This window comes from Phacochoerus africanus, chromosome 2 (genome assembly GCF_016906955.1).
Source record: "Phacochoerus africanus isolate WHEZ1 chromosome 2, ROS_Pafr_v1, whole genome shotgun sequence".
Taxonomy (NCBI): domain Eukaryota; kingdom Metazoa; phylum Chordata; class Mammalia; order Artiodactyla; family Suidae; genus Phacochoerus; species Phacochoerus africanus.
Window position 1 is genome coordinate 239,317,131 of NC_062545.1, and position 19,362 is coordinate 239,336,492.

At 41.2% G+C, this 19,362-nt stretch overlaps 1 protein-coding gene across 1 annotated transcript in view; it reads left to right on the forward strand.

Annotated features, from left to right (window-relative positions):
* MELK (maternal embryonic leucine zipper kinase) overlaps window positions 1-19,362 on the forward strand; it is a 97,644-nt gene that overhangs the window by 10,967 nt on the left and 67,315 nt on the right. Inside the window, exons 3-8 of the mRNA XM_047767935.1 lie at window positions 1,850-1,935; window positions 3,162-3,278; window positions 4,175-4,318; window positions 6,145-6,213; window positions 7,945-8,037; window positions 14,884-14,982. Coding sequence (XP_047623891.1) covers window positions 1,850-1,935; window positions 3,162-3,278; window positions 4,175-4,318; window positions 6,145-6,213; window positions 7,945-8,037; window positions 14,884-14,982 — 608 coding nt within the window. The remainder of the gene's footprint in view (window positions 1-1,849; window positions 1,936-3,161; window positions 3,279-4,174; window positions 4,319-6,144; window positions 6,214-7,944; window positions 8,038-14,883; window positions 14,983-19,362) is intronic.

Sequence of the window (19,362 nt, forward strand, 5' to 3'; positions counted from 1 at the left end):
AAATCGTCTATTTAAAAATATAGTGTATTTGGGCAGCCATGAGCTATTTGGCCTAATCTATGTAGTTTTAAAGTTCTTCAACCTACTTTAATGAGAAAAAGTGGAGAAAGAGAAAGGAGAGTTGTAGGAGAGGCTTTGTAGGTCATTTTATTTAGAATAAAATCACAAGAGAGTTTTGAGTCAAGGATGATCTGATCTTTGTTTTTAAGAGTTGCTCTGGCTACTTGGTTGTGAAACGACTGGCTGGGAGAGAGCAAGGGCAGAAGCAGATAGATGTTAGGAGATGATTGCAGTAATTTAGGTGAGCGATGCTGGGATCATGATAACTTAGATGGTGATAGAATTGAAGGTGGTGGGATTCTTTATAAAGACACACGTATGTACATTCAAGTAAGTATGTGTGTATTTTAATTTTTTTTTTTTTTTGTCTTTTCTAGGGCTGCACCTGTAGCATATGGAGGTTCCCTGGCTAGGGGTCAAATCAGAGCTGTAGCCTCTGGCCTACGCCAGAGCCACAGCAACGTGGGATCCGAGCCGTGTCTGCGCCCTACACCACAGCTCACAGCAACGCCGTATCCTTAACCCACTGAGCGAGGCCAGAGATCAAACCCACAACCTTATGGTTCCTAGTTGGATTCGTTAACCACTTCGCCGCCAAGGGAACTCCTGTGTGTATTTTAATTTATTGAAGCATAACAAATAGTGAATTAAGCAAAGTGTACTGATTTTGATGGAATTTTATGTAAACATATACCTGTATGTTCCCTGCTCAGATCAGTAAATAGAACATTTCCAGTCAATGCCTGTCTTCTTTCCCCCAAGGTAAACATTGATGTATTTTGAAGACAGAGACAATGATGGGATTTGTTGATGGCTAAGGATGGCTCCTGGATTTTTGGCCTTAGCACCTGGGAAGATAGAGTTGCCATTTACTGAGATGGGAAAGACCATGGAAGGGATACTAGGAGCTTCTTTTGGGGGTTGGGGTGGGGCACACACACATGGCCTTTAATTGCTAGGCCACCAGGGAACTCCTGGGAACTTCTTTATAGAAGTTCTAACTTGGCAGTTTCTTTCAGATACCTAAATGTAGACATTTATCCAGGTTTTGATCCAGTTTTGAAACAATTGCTTATTTTTACAGTTTTAAAAAATGAATGGAATTTTCACATTATTTGTTTTTTTTGTCTTTGCAACTTTATATTATATTTTGGCAACGTTAATTACAAAGCAAGTTTAATTGCAGTGTTAATTATAAAACATTATAAAAAATTATAAAACAAATTTCTAAAGAATTACTTCTGTTTTCCTACTTCTTTTTTTTTTTTTTTTTTCCTTTTCCTTTTCTAGGGCCACTCCCATGGCATATGGAGATTCCCAGGCTAGGGGAATAATCGGAGCTGTAGTCACTGGCCTACGCCACAGCCACAGCCACGCCGGATCTGAGCCACATCTGTGACCTACACCAGCTCACGGCAACTCTGGATCCTTAACCCACTAAGCAAGGCCATGGATCGAACCCGCAACCTCATGGTTCCTAGTCAGATCCATTAACCACTGTGCCATGATGGGAACTCCCTGTTTTCCTACCTCTTCATTGCAAAATTAAAGATATCCTATCAGGTAAAAAAGAATCTTTGGTTAGTCATTGGAAGAAGAGAGGTTAGGGTCATAGCTAACACTTTGGAAAAAAGAAGAAGAAAGAGGTGCAAACTTTAGGAAAATATAGATCAGTAGAGCCTTATAAAAGTATATGGAAGGGTATTTGTGTTTGAGTGTTCAGTTTGCTCTGATGATGATATTTAAGTTAATTTGCTTAACTCTTCGTAATGCATTTTCTCATACTTAGGTGGCTTTGCAAAGGTCAAACTTGCCTGCCATATCCTCACTGGAGAAATGGTAGCTATAAAAATCATGGATAAAAATACTCTAGGGGTAAGTTTGATGTTATTTTAAAAAATATTTATAGAATTTTGCGTTGTGAATTAAAACCTGAATTTGCTTTTAATGTTCTAGTTACTGCTCTTTTATTAGAATAACATTTCCATAGCCAGTTATGTATAAATCTATGGTTTTAAAAAGAAATCTGGGGAAGGGGTTGCTTTGTTTTTTAATGAAAGGCAATGGCACATGTTTGAAGTCTGTAGGATCTATTTTTCTCTAGTTACGTCATAGTCTTGTAGGTGTTTCTGAGTATTGATGTCTCCTTTCTTTGTCTTCTCATGATATCCTTACTAAATGTTGATCTATTTTAAAGAATAGATAGATTTTCTATCCCAGAATTTTATTCAGAATGACCTTATAAGTTCTGAAATTCTTTTCCTAATCATCCTCTTTTTCCTCTACGTTTATGCTTCCAGGATTGAGCTACTCATTAACCTTCTAAAGCAGGCCATTCAGTTTGATCTTTGGCTATAACGTACATAAAGTTTTCTGTTTTTCTATTAAGGGAAGATCTGTCTCTTCTGATGGTGTTTTGGGCATTATATACCCTTTGTAGTATTGAACTCATCCTGAGGGGTCTTTTGTTTCTAATTTTTTCTACCATCCCTTGTGTAGTTTGGCTTCTATGTTGTTGTTGTTTTGCTTTTCAGGGCCACACCCACGGCATACGGAGGTTCCCAGATTAGGGGTCAAATCAGAGCTACAGCTGCCAGCCTACACCATAGCCGTAGCCACACAGGATCCCAGCCATGTCTGCAACCTATACCATAGCTCACAACAACGCCGGATCCTTAACCACTGAGCGAGGCCAGGGATCAAACCTGCAACCTCATGGTTAGGGATTGAATTGGAGCTACAGCTGCTGGCCTATGCCACAGCCACAGCAACATAGGATCTGAGCCGCTCTGCAACATACACCCCAGCTCTCAGCAACGCCAGATCCTTAACCCACTTAGCAGGGCCAGGGATTAAACCCAAATCTTTTCAGGGATACTAGTTGTAGTTGGGTTCATTACCGCTGAGCCACAACAAGAACTCCAAGGCCTTTTTAAAAATTCACATACAAATAAGTTTTTGTTACATATTTCTTTATTGTTGAACAAATTATTTTGAGGCTATTGATTGCTTTTGCAACTCAGTATTGAAGTTGTTGGTGTTGATGCTTAGAACACTTCCCCAATTTTTTTTTGCTCATTTAGTAAAATGTTTCATCACAGAGTGATTTGCCACGGGTCAAAACAGAAATCGATGCCTTGAAGAACCTGAAACATCAGCATATATGTCAACTCTACCATGTGATAGAGACAGTGAACAAAATATTCATGGTTCTCGAGGTTAGTAATATGTTCCAGAGGCCTAAAGTTGTTTGGTCACTGTCTTAGTCCCTTTAGGCTGCTGTAACAAATATCACAGGCTGGGTAGCTTATGAACAATAGAAATTTATTTCTCACCGTTCTGAAGGCTGGGAATTTAATTGATATTGCAAAAAATGAAATGAAATCTTAAATGGGAACCCCAGTTTATAGGATGGTGGAGCTGCTTTGGAGAAGAAGGGATGGAAAGCCTAGAGCTTTGCTCTGGTATCCATTGTCTCATAGCCTCTGGGAGAAACTTCTATAGAATTGGGTTCCTTCTGGTACAGACTGAAAATTACCGATCTTCAGGATGGAAAAGCAATAATTGATACTGGTTTGTTTGTTTCAAGTAACTACACTAAATATGAGTGCATTAAGATTAGAATGGGCTTTATTTTATTTTTTAATGTTTAATTGATTGGCTGCACCTGTAGCATGTGAAATTTCAGGTCAGGGATCAAAGTACACCACAGCAGCCCCCTGAACTACAGCAGTGACAGTGCCAGGTCCTTAACCCACTGGGTCACCAGGGAACTCCTAGAATGGGTTTTAATTTTATTTATTTATTTATTTATTTTTGCTTTTTAGGGCCATGTCTGTGGCATATGGAGGTTCCCAGGCTAGGGGTTGAATCGGAGCTGTAGCTGCCAGCCTACGCCAGAGCTACAGCAACGCGGGATCCGAGCCACATCTGCAACCTACACCACTGCTCATGGCAATGCCGGATCAATAACCTACTGAGCAAGGGCAGGGATCAAACCCACAACCTCATGGTTCCTAGTTGGATTCGTTAACCACTGCGCCACGAAGGGAGCTCCTGGAGTGATTTTTGTAAGTAGTAACAAAATATCTATGTGACTCTGTTGCTCTTCAAGTATTGCCCTGGAGGAGAGCTGTTTGACTACATAATCTCCCAGGATCGCCTGTCAGAGGAGGAGACCCGAGTTGTGTTCCGTCAGATAGTGTCTGCAGTTGCTTACGTGCACAGCCAGGGCTATGCTCACAGGGACCTCAAACCGGTAAGTGACTGCATCACAGTTAGATGGTCACCTGAGAGTTCAGCCTCATTTACCTGTCATGACTAGGTTTCCAAAAGTTCTTTGTGTTTAGAATCTGTCTTGGCTTTGCTTTTTGTTTTTTGCTTTTTTTTTGCTTTTTTTTTAGGGCTTCTCCTGGGGTCTATGGATGTTCCCAGGCTAAGGGTCTAACTGGATCTACAGCTGCCGGCCTACGCCACAGCCACAGATCCAAGCCATGTCTGTGACCTATACCACAGCTCATGGCAACACCGGGTCCTTAACCCACTGAGCAAGGCCAGAGATCGGACCCGTAACCTCATGGTTCCTGGTCGGATTCATTTCCGCTGCACCACGATGGGAACTCCTGTCTTGGCTTTGCTTTTTGTTGATGTTCCATCTCATAATGTATCACTCCTTTTTCTTCCTTTACTTTGGACTCCTGGTAGACTCTTCTGATGGACTGATTATTGGCACTCTATTTGTCAATTGCGTGTGACATAATAAATACCTTTGTAATTACCTGCGGAATAGAAACCTCAGGATTTTGTTTTTAGGAAAGAAGAGTTTTAGTGTTTTCTTCTTTCTTTATTTTTGGCGTGTTGGCAGTGTACGGAAGTTCTGGGGCCAGGGATGGAACCTGGACCACAGCAGGGACCTAAGGCTTAAGGATCTGGCTGCGACACCAGATCCTAAACTCACTGTGCCACAAGGCAACTCCCTTTGAGTATTTTCTTTGAGAATGTTGTTACTGAGTACTTTCCTTTCAGTGCTCTTTTCCTAACCCCATCTTCCTTTAATTGTAATTCCGTGATGCTTCAGAAAAGAATGATTCAAAGGAATAGACAGATTCTGCTTTTCAAGAACAGAATAAAAATTTGATACTCTTAAATCTGTAGGCTCTGACTAAATAGGCATGATGGTGAACATGGATTTTAATGTTATTTGTATTCAGGTTAGGGACCTAGAATTGGTCCAAGGAGACAATTGTAGTTTCTGTCCTTTTCCCTCTGTTTATACTCAACTTTTTTTGTTTTTTTTTTTTCCTGCACCCATGCCATATGCAAGTTCCTGGGCCAGGGATCGAATCTGAGCTGCAGCCGTGACCTTTGTCGTAGCTGCAGCAATGCTGGATTCTTACTCACTGTGCTGGGCTGGGAATCGAACTGGCACTGCTACAGAGACAATGCTGGATCCCTGACCTGCTGCACCACAGTGGGAACTCTACATACTCTGTTCTTTGATTTGAGTTTACTCTTTTGTTCGAACTTGCCTTTGGCACACACTGTGTTGGCTTATAGTTGAGTCTCAGAGCACCAAGAAGAAAATGTTTTATGCTCCTATATCTTGAGGGAAAGCAGGATAGTTTTCAAACATCCTTTTCTCTTCTCTTCTGTACTTTTTTTTTTTTTAAATTAAAAAAAATTTGTTTTGCTTTTAGGGCTGCCCCTGCAGCATATGGAAGTTCCCAGGCTAGGGGTTGAATCAGAGCTACAGCTGCTGGCCTCCACCACAGCCACAGCAACACAGACTCTGAGCTGAGTTTGTGACCTATACTACAATTCACGGCAATGCCGGATCCTTAACCCACTGAGCAAGGCCAGGGATCGAACCCACAACCTCATGCTTACTAGTCAGATTCACCTCTGCTGCACCACAGCGGGACCTACATCTCTTCTGTACTTGTCATTTCATTCTTTTTTACTGATTTTCACTCTTGTACCCAATCTGTTAAATATGACCTTTAAAGTGATTTTAGAAATAGTTAGAGGTGGGATGTGATATAAGGAAGACAATTTGTAGTTATGAAAATATCTTTGTTTTTCTAGGAAAATTTGTTGTTTGATGAGTATCATAAATTGAAGCTGATTGACTTTGGTCTCTGTGCAAAACCCAAGGTAAGTGCAGAGATAAAAACGCATTCATTTCCTTTGTTAGTGTACCTCTTAGCATGTTTTATCTTCCACTTAGTCTTTATTGAGCCTGGTTGCATCCACTGAGAAGGGTGTTAAAATTTCATGTTTTTAATAAGTTCTGCAGATGATTTTAACATATAGCCAATGTTGAAAACCACTGTTCTAGGTCCAGGGTCGGTCCTGCTGAAGACCTCATAAGTATGCTGTGAGAGAATTTGCAGTACTGAAGTGACATCAGGCCATCACAGCATGAATGCTGGATTGACCATGTGTTTGCAGTTTGAATGTGTTGCCACTAGATGATGTCTTTGTTCATTTGGATGTGAATTTTGGGAATCGAGTGCAAATCTCTTCTCCTCCAAATGGCTCTATAATTAACAATTAGCTATGTTTTGGGAGACAATCTCCTTTTCTTATAAAAGAAGAAGGAAAAAACCATATGCACTTTAAAATTTATACTGTGATATATTTGCAGTCCATAGTTAAGTTCCGGTGTTCTCCAGCCTACCTTCTCTTTGAGGTGACTTTGAACTTTCCAGCTCTGCTCTCTGTGGCAGAGCTCCTCTGTGGCTGCCTATTGGAGGTTTCCTCCCGAGTTCTCTAATAATTGTATTCACAGGCTCTAAAGTGAGCTGTCGACCCTCATTAAGAATGTTGAAATGTCTCAGCCCTTTGGAATCCCTTAATTATTTCCTGCTCCAATCAGAATTAGCTGGGTGCAAAGGGAAGCAGATTTTGCTACTTTGGCTGAATTCTTTCCGATTTTCCTCTCCTTCCCTTGGCTCTTCAGAGATTGTCAGTGGAGTCTTGTGTCTCTCTTTGGTTCCTGACCACATGCTAGAAGGTGTTTTTTGTTTGTGATTGGCAGGCCATAAAGATAAAGCATACTTTGAGCAGATAAGTTGGTTTAAGTCATGTTCATCACAGGAGGCATTGGAGAATGTGACGGGCTCTGTTAGTCTTTTTTTATGGCTGCCACAGATTGGTCCCACATTGACACCATCTCAAAGTAGGAGTTGGCTGGGAGAGAGTGGCCTCAGCTTTCTGCTGAGGAGCTTTCTTCTGGGTGTGTTGTTGTGGTTGAAAATGAAATCTCAGACTTTCACAAGTCATTTGCCAGGGGCGGTACTCTCTCTAAGTGTTGGGCAGTGGTATTTTCATTATGTCTTCATATATCTGTGGGAGAGCAGAGGAGTTTGGGCAGATTCCTCATTTGAACAGATCAGGAAGTTCAGGTTGTGGTTTGTGTTATAACTGAGTCTAGAAAACAGACTCCCAAGGCGCTGGCCCATGTAGCATATGGCTCTCTTCCCTCTAGGGGAAAAGCAACTCTTCTGTCATATAAAGATTTGAGATTGGAGATAGGGTCCAGTGGGGAAATAATCCCTTTTCCTGGAGTACCTGGGAGTGGGAAGACATGTATGTATGCTACTTGGATGTATGCTAAGCTGATTATTATGGGAAAGGATGCCTAGGGAAGTATGAATATGACTTGACTGAGCTAAGAGGAAAAGGATTTTGTTCGTGCTGGGTTGTAGCAGTTTTGGAAGTGCAGAGAAGAGGAAGCCACATGTGCATGCATGTAGGCAGATAGTGAGTTGGCAGCAGAAGTCTCATCATTTGGTGGTAATTCTTCATCTAGCATCTCTTTGCTTGTGCTGAAAGAATGTTTATCAAGGTTTAATAAGTGTTTCATTTTTATTTTATTGGCAGGGTAACAAGGATTACCATCTACAGACATGCTGTGGGAGTCTTGCTTATGCAGCACCTGAATTAATACAAGGCAAATCATATCTGGGCTCAGAGGTAATTATTCATTGATTAACTCGGTATAGAATCAATGTATATTTATTGGTGACCTGTGCTGAGTCAGGTGCTATGTGTTGAGCATATAACGAGGTAAGAAACTTGTTTTTAGGAGTTTCCATCGTGGCGCAGTGGTTAACGAATCCGACTAGGAACCATAAGGTTGCGGGTTTGGTCCCTGCCCTTGCTCAGTGGGTTAAGGATCCGGCGTTGCCATGAGCTGTGGTGTAGGTTGCAGACGCGGCTGGGATCCCGCGTTGCTGTGGCATAGGCCGGAGACTACAGCTCCGATTGGACCCCTAGCCTGGGAACCTCCATGTGCCGCGGGAGCGGCCCAAGAAATGGGAAAAAAAAAAAAAAAGAAACTTGTTTTTAAATTTTTTTTTTTGTCTTTTTGCCTTTTGAGGGTAGGCCAGTGGCCTTGCTCAAACCTGCATCCTCATGGATATTAGTCGGTTTCATTTCTGCTTCACCACAATGGGAAGGAACTCCCTATAGTTTTCTGAGATACCTCCATCCCGTTTTCCATAGTGATTTTACCAATTTACATTCCCACCAACAGTGTAGGAGGGTTCCCTTTTCTCCACACCCTCTCTAGCATTTATTTGTAGACTTCCTAATAATGGCCATTCTTATCGGGTGAGGTGGTACCTCATTGTAGTTTTGATTGCATTTCTCTAATAATTAGTGAAGTTGAGCATTTTTTCATGTGCCTGTTGGCCATCTGTATATCTTCTTTAGAGAAATGTCTGTTCAGGTCTTCCTCCCACTTTTCAATTGGGTTGTTGTTTTTTGGCTGTTGAGTTGTATAAGTTGTACGTGTATTTTGGAGATAAACCCTTGTTCGTTGCATCGTTTGAAACTCTATTGGTTGTCTTTTTGTTTTGTGTTTTTTTTAATGGTTTCCTTTGCTGTGCCAAAGCTTGTAAGTTAGATTAGTCCCACTGGTTTATTTTCGTTTTTTTTTTTTTCTGTTGCTTTGGGAGACTGACCTAAGAAAACATTTGTAGGGTTGGTGTCAGAGAATGTTTTGCCTGTGTTCTCTTCTAGGAGTTTTATGGTATCTTGTCTTATGTTAAAGTCTTTAAGCTTTTTGAGTGCATGGTGTGAAGAAGTAAACTTGTTAATCAAAGAGATGCGTATTCAAAGAGTGATATATAGAAAGTAACTAGTGAAATGAACAACTTGCAATAAATATAATAATAGTATACCTATGAAACAAGGGTATATTTCTGATGTCCTTGTTGAGGTTGCTTTTGTGTTAAATAGTGCCATAGTGTAGACTGCTTAGTCCTGCCAGCAGAATTTGAGGCCAGGATTACAGGCTCAGTTTGGCAAAGAGAAAACCTGTGTTTTGTTCACAGCCAACCTTCTGAGGCTGGCAGACCTGTGTAAGAGGCCCGGACTCAGAAAGCCTGGCATTTCCTGCTTTACCACTGGTTGTTGCAGGCTAGTTAGCCCCTTCTACTTTCTGGAGTACTAATTTTGCTGATATTAGTATCATTAAAATGAAAAAGGTTTAGTTGTCAAAAGCTCTGGCAGTGCTGAGTTGAACAGTTTGCTGAAGTTTAGACCATCTCCAGATCTTAATATGTTCCTGTACAATGTGGTCCTTTGGGAGCAGAACATCACAGATAGCAGCTGCTCTTGATTTTACATGTTACAGAAACCACACCTTATATGGAACATCTTTTGGAACTAGTGTTATTATATAAAAGAAACTTTAAGATATTTCAATTTACTTAATTTTTAACATGAGAAGGTGGGGACTAACTTGTTTTTGGTTATCTTTTTTTTTCTTTTCTCCATTTCTTGGGCCGCTCCCATGGCATATGGAGGTTCCCAGGCTAGGGGTCCAATCAGAGCTGTAGCCGCTGGCCTGCACCAGAGCCGCAGCAACGCAGGATCCAAGCTGTGTCTGTAACCTACAGCACAGCTCATGGCAACGCCGGATCCTTAACCCACTGAGCAAGGCCAGGGATCGAACCTGCAACCTCATGGTTCGTAATTGGATTCGTTAACCACTGAGCCACAATGGGAACTCCTTGGTTACCTTTTATTTGGGTATAATTTCAAACTTAGAGAATAGCTGCAAATATGGAATGAAGAAGTTCTGCATATATTTAGCCAAATTCACAATTGTTTAAATTTTTCTCTATTAGCATTATCATCTCTATATTTATATATATATATGTACATTATGTTTTGAACCAATTGAGAGTAAGTTGGAGACATCACACCCATTTATCATTAAATACTATGTATGTATTTCCTAAAAGCAAGAGCTCTCAGAGTTCCTGTTGTGGTGCAGTGGAAATGAATCCGACTAGGAACCATGAGGTTGTGGGTTCAATCCCTGGCCTTGTTCAGTGGATTAAGGATCCGGCATTGCCATGAGCTGGCGTTGCTGTGGCTCTGGTGTAGGCCAGTGGCTACAGCTCCAGTTAGACCCCTAGCCTGGGACCTTCCATATGCTGCGAGAGCGGCCCTAGAAAAGGTGAAAAGACAAAAAAAAAAAAAAGCTCTCTCTTTTGTAACCATTCTTTAGTTGTCGAAAATCAGAGAATTTAACATTGATATGATTAATTTAATATCCACGATTCATATTCACATGGTATTAGTTGTACTAATAATAGCTATATTTTCTTATTTTTTTGTCTTTTGTCTTTTTAGAGCTGCACCTTCGGCATATGGAGGTTCGAAGTCTAGGGGTTGGATTGGAGCTACGGCTGCCGACCTACGCCACAGCAATGCCAGATCCGAGCCACATCTACAAGCTACACCGCAACTAACGGCAACATTGGATCCTTAACTCACTGTGCAAGGCCAGAAATCAACCCCACAGCTTCATGGATACTAGTCAGACTCGTTAACCACTGAGCCATGACAGGAACTCCTATATTTTCTCTCCAGTCCATGATTCCATTCAGGATCATGCATTGCATTGTTGTGTTTCTTTGTAGTTCTTTAATCTGAAAAAGTTCCTTAATTTATCCTGGTGACCTTGAAATTTTTGAGGAAGCCAGTTATTTTGTAAAATGTCCCTCAATTTGAATTTGTCTGATGCTTCTTGTGATTGGTTTCGGGTTATGCCTTTTTTGGCAGAAATACCATAGAGATGATACTGTGGCCGTCTCAATGCATAATGGGAACTTTTACTAAGTATTTATCATAGTCCTAGAATCATGCTAGATCCTTTTTTTATCTTTCCAATTGTGGTAAAAATACATAGAACATGCAATTTACCATCTTAACCATTTAAAAGTGTACAGTTCCTATCTGAACCATTTTTTTTTTTTTCTTTTTAGGGCCACACCGTGGCATATGGAGGTTCCCAGGCTAGGGACTGAATTGGAGCTGTAGCCACTGGCCTACACCACAGCCATAGCAATGCCAGACCCAAGCCGCATCTTCGACCTACACCACAGCTCATGGCAACGCCGGATCCTTAACTGACTGATCGAGACCAGGGATCAAACCTGCATCCTTATGGAAGCTAGTCAGATTCATTTTCACTGAGCCACGATGGGAGCTCCTGAATTGCTTTAAAATAGGCGGTTCAGTAGCCTTACATGCATTCATGTTGGTGTACAACCAACCTTCAGAGCTCTTTTTTTAATTTTTTTTCCCTCCAGAGCTCTTTTAATCTTGCAAAATTGCAACTTTATACCCTTTAAACAGAAACTCTCCATTTCCCTCTCCCTGAGCTCCTGGCAACCATCCTTTCTATTTAGAGTTTGACTACTCCAGGTACCTTATGTAGTAGAATCAGACAATATTGTGTGTGTGTGTGTGTGACTGCCTTATTCCACTTAGTGCAATATCATCAAAGTTCATCCATATTGTAGCATGTATCAGAATTTCCTTCCTTTTTAAGCCTGAATAATATACCATTGCATATACATACCACAATTTATTTATCCATTCATCCGTGGGTAGACACTGGAATTGCTTCCACCTTTTGGTTATTGTGAATAATGCTGATTGGAACAAATATCTCTTTGAGACCTTTCTTTTTATTCTTTTGGATATATACCCAAATGTGGAATTGCTAGATCATATGGTAATTCTATTTTTAATTTTTTGAGGAACTGCCATACTGTTTTCCATAGCGGCAGCAACATTTTACATTGCCACAACAGTGCACAAGGTCTCCACATGCTAGATCCTTTTTTATAATTTTCATTTAAGTCCCACAGAAATCCTTTGGAGTGAATACTATTACTCTATTTCATAAGATAAAGAAGAAGAGGGAGTGCCCGTCATAGTACAGTGCAAACTAATCCGACTAGGAACCATGATGTTGCGGGTTCGATCCTTGGCCTTGCTCAGTGGGTTAAGGATCTGGTGATGCCGTGAGCTGTGGTGTAGGCCAGCAGCTACAGCTCCGATTAGACCCCTAGCCTGGGAACCTCCACATGCTGTGGCTTTGGCCCTAAAAGAAAGATAAAAAAGACAGGGAAAAAAAAAAAAAGAAGAGGAAACCAAGCCTCAGAAATTAAGTGCCCTTGTATGGTCACAGCTGGTAACCATGGGTCAAGATTTGAACCGAGGCTTTACCGCACACCTGTACTCTTTCCACAATTTCATCCTGTCTTCTAAGAGAGGTGATCATATGCCTGATACTCATAAGTTTCCTGGAGGTCTCCTGCTGGTTTGAATGCATCAGGTTTTCCTATCGGATCTTGTTTTCTTGTACATTTTAGTTCAACTTTCCATCTTTCTAGGACAATTTCTTAAGGATAGTGTACCAAGGAATTTTCTGGGACACTTGTTAAAATATGCAGCGCTCAGGACCATATGTTTAGAGATTTTGGTTTTGTTTTCTCCTTTTTTTTTTTTAAAATGGACGCATCTATGGCATGTGGAAGTTCCTGGGCCAGAGACTGAATCTGAGCAGCAGCTGTGGCAACGCTGGATCCTTTAATCCACAGCACTGGGCCAGGGGTTGGACCTACACCTCAGCAGCAACCCGAGCCACAGCAGTTGTATTCTTAACCCACTATGCCACAGTGGGAACTCCTGGTTTTGTTTTCTGGAATGGGGCTTTAGGAATCTTCATTCTAAAATAAGTACTTTAGGAGTTCCTGTGGTGGATCAGTGGTTAATGAATCCGACTAGGAACCATGAGGTTGCAGGTTCGATCCCTGGCCTTGCTCAGTGGGTTAAGGATCCAGTGTTGCCATGAGCTGTGGCGTAGGTCGAGGACGTGGCTCAGATCCGGTGTTGCTGTGGCTCTGGTGTAGGCCAGCAGCTACAGCTCTGATTAGACCCCTAGCCTGGGAACCTCCATATGCCACAGGTGCGGCCCAAGAAATGGCAAAAAGACAAAAAAAATAAAAATAAAAAATAAGTACTTTAGATTATTTTGTTGCTCATGGTCCAGATCATGCTTTAAGGAATGTTCCATGGTAAACATCTCTAATTCCTTTTGTAATTTCTCAGAGGAAGTGGTTTCAACCCCCACCCAAATCCCAGTTATTTTTTTCTTATTTGTTAGTTGGTAACTTATAGATTTACTTGCATTTGTTTTGGTTTGTGATTTTAGTTGATTGATTTATGCTTCTATCCATTTCAAAACCGTGAAGTGAAGATGCTTTGACGCATTAACTAAGGGGTACTTTTTTGGCTTTTTTTCTCTACTAGGCTTTGGTAGATTTCTATGGGGATGTTATTATTCTTCATCTTCTCCCTTAACCTCAGACATAGTCTCTCTCTTGACCTCTTCTTATGGCATTTGATGAGGCCATGTTAGCCCACTCTTCCTGTGTAGCCTCTTTACTTCGACTGTAACACCCTGGGCAAGGGTGTCATGCCATCAAGACGCAATTTACGGATGAAATATTTGACATCTTTCAGGTGTAAATGGATAATTTCTAACCTTTTTCAACTTGGAAGAAAAATCAGATGTTTGCTTGAAAGTTAATTATTCACAAAGTGCTTCCCAATTGAGTCCTAATAATTGGATGCTATGTGGTAGGCAGGACTATGTATGAGATTGTGTTATTTAGTGTAGTTATTACCTAGATGTGTGATGCTGCTGAAGTTACTTTAACTGTTTCTCTCCTCTGCACCACCCTCACCTTTTTTTTTTTTAGATTAAAGATGCTGCCCTTTTTACCTTTTAAAATTTTCCTAAGGCTCGAATGAGGTGGGCACTGTGACTTCTCAGCCAATGGTGGTATCATTATTGACTAAGACCAAATACTGCTTGAATAAGTAGTAAGTGCTCAGCACTCCTGGGACACGTGGATACCTTACTTAAAGGTTAAGCTCCTTTGTGGGATTTTGAGATTTGTATGGCTATTTGTGCTGGCAGGCTAATTTCTAGCCTCAATCCTTGGAAAGTCAATTGTTGAACCTTATTAAAGTTTCTCTACATAGAGAGGACTTTATGGTGCGGCTTAGTCACATTTGCAGATTATCAGTAGTAAATTTTAAGGCTTGTTTTGACATCTTCATGCGTGTTTACATAATCCTGTGTAATAAGTCCTCAGTGGCACTATAGTTTTGTCTTTCAGAATCAGAGACTTGGCCTCATCTTGTTCCTTGTCATGCCCAGCCCAGACCAGCCAACTGGAAATTATTTTTTATTAAGCGTTAGAGTCCAGCATTAGAGGAGAGAGCACTGAACTGGAAGTCAAGAGATCTTCCTGGGTGGTCTGCCCTTGATTGGGTGACTTTGGAGAAACCTTCCTTTCTGGGTTTCAGATTTTTGAATGAGTGGGTTGAATTGGATGATCTCTGAGCTTTTCCAGCTCTGCGAAGATTCTGTGATGCATTACATACTGCCATTTTGACGTGCATTCTAAATTGTTTTTGAATTATTATTTTTTTCTTCCTCAGGCAGATGTTTGGAGCATGGGCATACTCTTATATGTACTTATGTGTGGCTTTCTACCATTTGATGATGATAATGTCATGGCTTTGTACAAGAAGATTATGGTGAGTATTACAAGCCATAGAATTTCATGGTAAAAGTTTTCTATATGGCAAACTGTATGCTTTTATTTATTTATTTTTAATTTTTTTGTTATTTCCTCAGTACAATTTTTTTGGTACTGTACAGCATGGTGACCCAGTTACACATACCTGTATACATTCTTTTTTCTCACATTATCATGCACCATCATAAGTGACTAGACATAGTTCCCAGTGCTACACAGCAGGATCTCATTGCTAATCCATTCCAAAGGCAAGAGTTTGCATCAATTAATGTATGCTTTTATTTATAAAAGTACTAAAACAGGCAGAAGTAATATACACTGTTAGCAGTCATAATAGTGTTTACTCTTTGGAGCGGCATAGTGACTGAAAGAGGGACATGGTGGAGCTTCTGTTTTGTTTTTTGTTTTTTTTGACTTTTTTGTTTTTAGGGCCACACCTGCTGGCATATGTAGGTTCCCAGGCTAGGGGTCAAATTGGAGCTACAGCTGCTGGCCTACACCACAGCCACAGCTATGCAGGATCTGAGCCGCGTCTGTGACCTACACCACAGCTTATGGCAACACTGAATCCTTAACCCACTGAGTGAGGCCAGGGATCGAACCCGCAACCTCATAGTTCCTAGTCGTATTCATTTCTACTGTGCCATGATGGGAACTCCCTCTGTTTGGTTTTTGACCTTGGTGCTGGTTATGCTTCTTTATTCAGTTTTTGAAAACTTACCAAGGTATACCCTATGACAGGTGTCCTTTTCTATATATATATATATATATAGTACTTCTTCAACAAAAACTTAACAACACATAAATAAATAGGAAACTAAACATGTAAGCTGATTTTCCTGGTAAGAGTTTTTATTTTGTCTCCTGGAGTGATGCCTTAGTAAGTTGCTGTGTTGAATCAAATTTTTCTTTTGACTTAAGTTAAAATAAGAAATCCTGTTTATTTTTCATGGTAAAATTTGAAGACTACTGTAAGCTTGTTAAAATCATGTACATGAGAAACAGAAAGTAGATGTGTGGTCTTGGGGCTGGAGGGGAGGGGGTCAAGTGGCTGTGGGGAGTGAGTGCTGATGGGTACTTGGAGCAGTTTCTTTTTGGGCTGATGAAAACATAATGGAATTAGATAGTGGTGATGATTGCATAACTTTGTGAATATACTAAAAATCACTGAGTTATACTTTAAAAGGATGAACTTTATATTATATGACCTATAGTCAATTAAAAAAAAAAAACCCAAAATCATACGTAGCAAGGAAAATAGTAAAATTATTTTTAAAGGGTTAATATGCTAGGCAAGCTAACAAAAGAAGACATATAAAGAGGAAGAGCCTTGTATTGTGACCATAGCAAACCAGGGTCAGACCAGCAGAGCACCTTCTTTGAATGCAGCTTGCATTCCTGAAGGTTTTCTTTGTATGAGATACTGAAAGGCATGAACAGAGATCCTTGAAACTTGATCATTGTCCCCCAGGGCCAGATAGTTTTTTGGAGACAGATACAAGGCTATCTAAGAAGGGGAAAGGGTGAGGGATGCCATATTGTAACAGAGGTATATAAAGGACATTAATACAGGTGTGGGTGTGGGACTTGGGAGAATAGCTTAGAGGAAGTGAGGTTTGAGCTGGGCTTTATGTTTTTTTAAATTAATTATTTATTTATTTTGCTTTTTAGGGCCTCACCCACAGCATATGGAGTTCCCAGGCTAGGGGTCGAATCAGAGCTTCAGCTACCAACCTACACCAGAGCCACAGCAACGCCAGATCTGAGCCATGTCTGTGACCTACACCCCAGCTCACAGCAATGCCAGATCCTTAACCCACTGAGTGAGACCAGGGATTGAACCCGCAACCTCATGGTTCCTAGTCAGATTGGTTTCTGCTACGCCACAATGGGACCTTCCTGAGCTGGGCTTTAAAAGGTTAGAAGTGCTTCAGAAAGGGATGTGGAAGAGTCATATCCAGTAGAGTAGACAGTATCAGCAGAGGCATAAGATGGGAGAAGCATGGGGAGAAATGGTCAGGAGTTTTATGTGGCTGGACCATTAGGACCCTAATACCCATTAGGTGGGGAGGCTACCTAAACCAGCTCTCAGTTCTGTGAAGTAGCAGCACATAGAGTTGAAAGTGGTAGAACCAGTTGACTCATCGCCTACCCAATAGAACAACCACGTCTAAGGGGGAATTCCCTCTTCAATTATTTTATGTATTTGACTTAATGGTTTTTCCTATATCCTACTCTAGAAAAACTTTTATTTTTAAAAAATTTTTTTGTCTTTTTGCCTTTTCTAGGGCCGCTCCCGTGGCATATGGAGGTTCCCAGGCTAGGGGTCCAATCGGAGCTACAGCTGCCTGCCTACGCCAGAGCCATAGCAACTCGGGATCCGAGCTGCATCTGCGACCTACACCACAGCTCACTGCAATGCTGGATCTTTAACCCACTGAGCAAGGCCAGGGATCGGACCCACAACCTCATGGTTCCTAGTTGGATTCTTTAACTGCTGTGCCACGACGGGAACTCCCCTAGAAAAACCTTTTAAAATCAATGCCGCGACTACAAAAGTAGTTTTGGGAAGTGATGGAAGGTACTAATTCCAATTCCTTGAAGGCTAAGTGGCTCTGATTTCTGCAGGATCAAAGAGAAGTCACATTAGGAATAGCTGTTGCCACTGTTTTGGATAACTGTGAGCACGTTGCTTGTCCTTGGGGATGGGAGATAGATGGGGCAGTGGGCCAGAGGCCCGACTCCTGGAGCCTGCTGAGGTAGCCTGTTTTTCCTTCCATCCCTTCTCAGAAAGCCTTCCTGACACTTTGTAGGTTAGCAGTTGTCACCTTGGCTCTGCTGGCTCACTGTGACAGCAGTTCCTGACCTGATAGAGCCACAATGCATGGTGTCAACAGCAGAATACAGGAAGTGTTACTATTGCTTTGTAGCTTCAGCTGTAGTTAACAGATGTGAAGTGGGAAGGGGCTTGGTCTTTGGGCAGCTCAGTAATAGTTTTCTAGTTAGACTTTTGAAAAATAGTAGCTTGGCCACTGAGTTATTCCCTCTTTTTCTACTCTTTCTGTAAAGTAGAGCTTTATTTTGTTCTGAAAATAACTTTAGTATTATAAGCTGCTTGTATGTTTTACCATACTCTCTTTGGCTGGGGGTGGCGGTGAGAAGTCCACGTCAAAGAAGTAAACTGACAGGTTTTGCCACAGAAGACCTAGAATTGGATCTCCTAGGAGTTATACATGAAATCTTATACATGAAATCTTGTCCTATAATTCTAGAAAGGCAATGTAGGGACACACAGTCATAGAATTTCACTGTTGGAAAGGATCTTAAAAATCATGCTTTCTCATCTCTGCTTCTGGTTTCATATTTACATCCTAACTAGAACATCTCTTGCTTTGGCTGTGTGCATGTACATGTAATCTCTCTCAGGGTAGGGGAAACCTTTCGTCGAATGGACTTAGTGGTTCACAACCCTGGCAACACATCAATAGCATTTGGGTGCTTTAAAAAATGTTGGGTCCAACCCTGGAGCAAGTAAATCAGAATCTCATGTGTATTTTAAAAATCCAGGATCTCCACTTTTTCTTTCTTTTTTTTTTTTTTTTTGTCTTTTTAGGGCAGCACCCACAGCATATGGAGGTTCCCAGGCTAGGGGTCGAATCTGAGCTGCGGTTGCCAGCCTACACCACAGTTCACGGCAACATTGGATCCTTAACCCACTGATCGAGGCCAGGGATCAAATCCGAAACCTCATGGTTCCTGGTCAGATTCATTTCTGATGTGTCACAATGGGAACTCCAAAGGATCTCCTCTTTCTTTTTCTAATTTATTCTTTTTGTGGCTTTTTTTGCCTTTTTTTTTTCTTGAGCTGCTCCTGCAGCATATGGAGGTTCCCAGGTTAGGGGTCTAATTGGAGCTGTAGTCACCAGCCTACACCACAGCCACAGCAACTCGGGATCTGAGCTGTGTCTGCAACCCACACCACAGCTCACAGCAATGCCGGATCCTTAACCCACTGAGCAAGGCCAGGGATCGAACCTACAACCTCATGGTTCCTAGTCGGATTCATTAACCACTGTGCCACGACGGGAACTCCAGGATCTCCTCTTTCTACCTGTGGACGTGGGCAAATTACTTAGCGTCTCTGTGTATCAGTTTCTCCGTCTGTAAAATGGGTGATAGTGTTCACACCATGGGATTGTTAGGATTGAATGAGTCAGTCCATGGAAAGTATTTAGTGTAGTGCTCAGTAAATGTTAGCTGTTATTATTGACATAAGTTTCTAAGTTTGGCTTGCCAATATTTTTTCCAGGACTTAAATTTTGTTCAGAGATTAATATGTAGTTTTCCTTTCCAGAACTATTTTGTTTGTTTTTAGTTT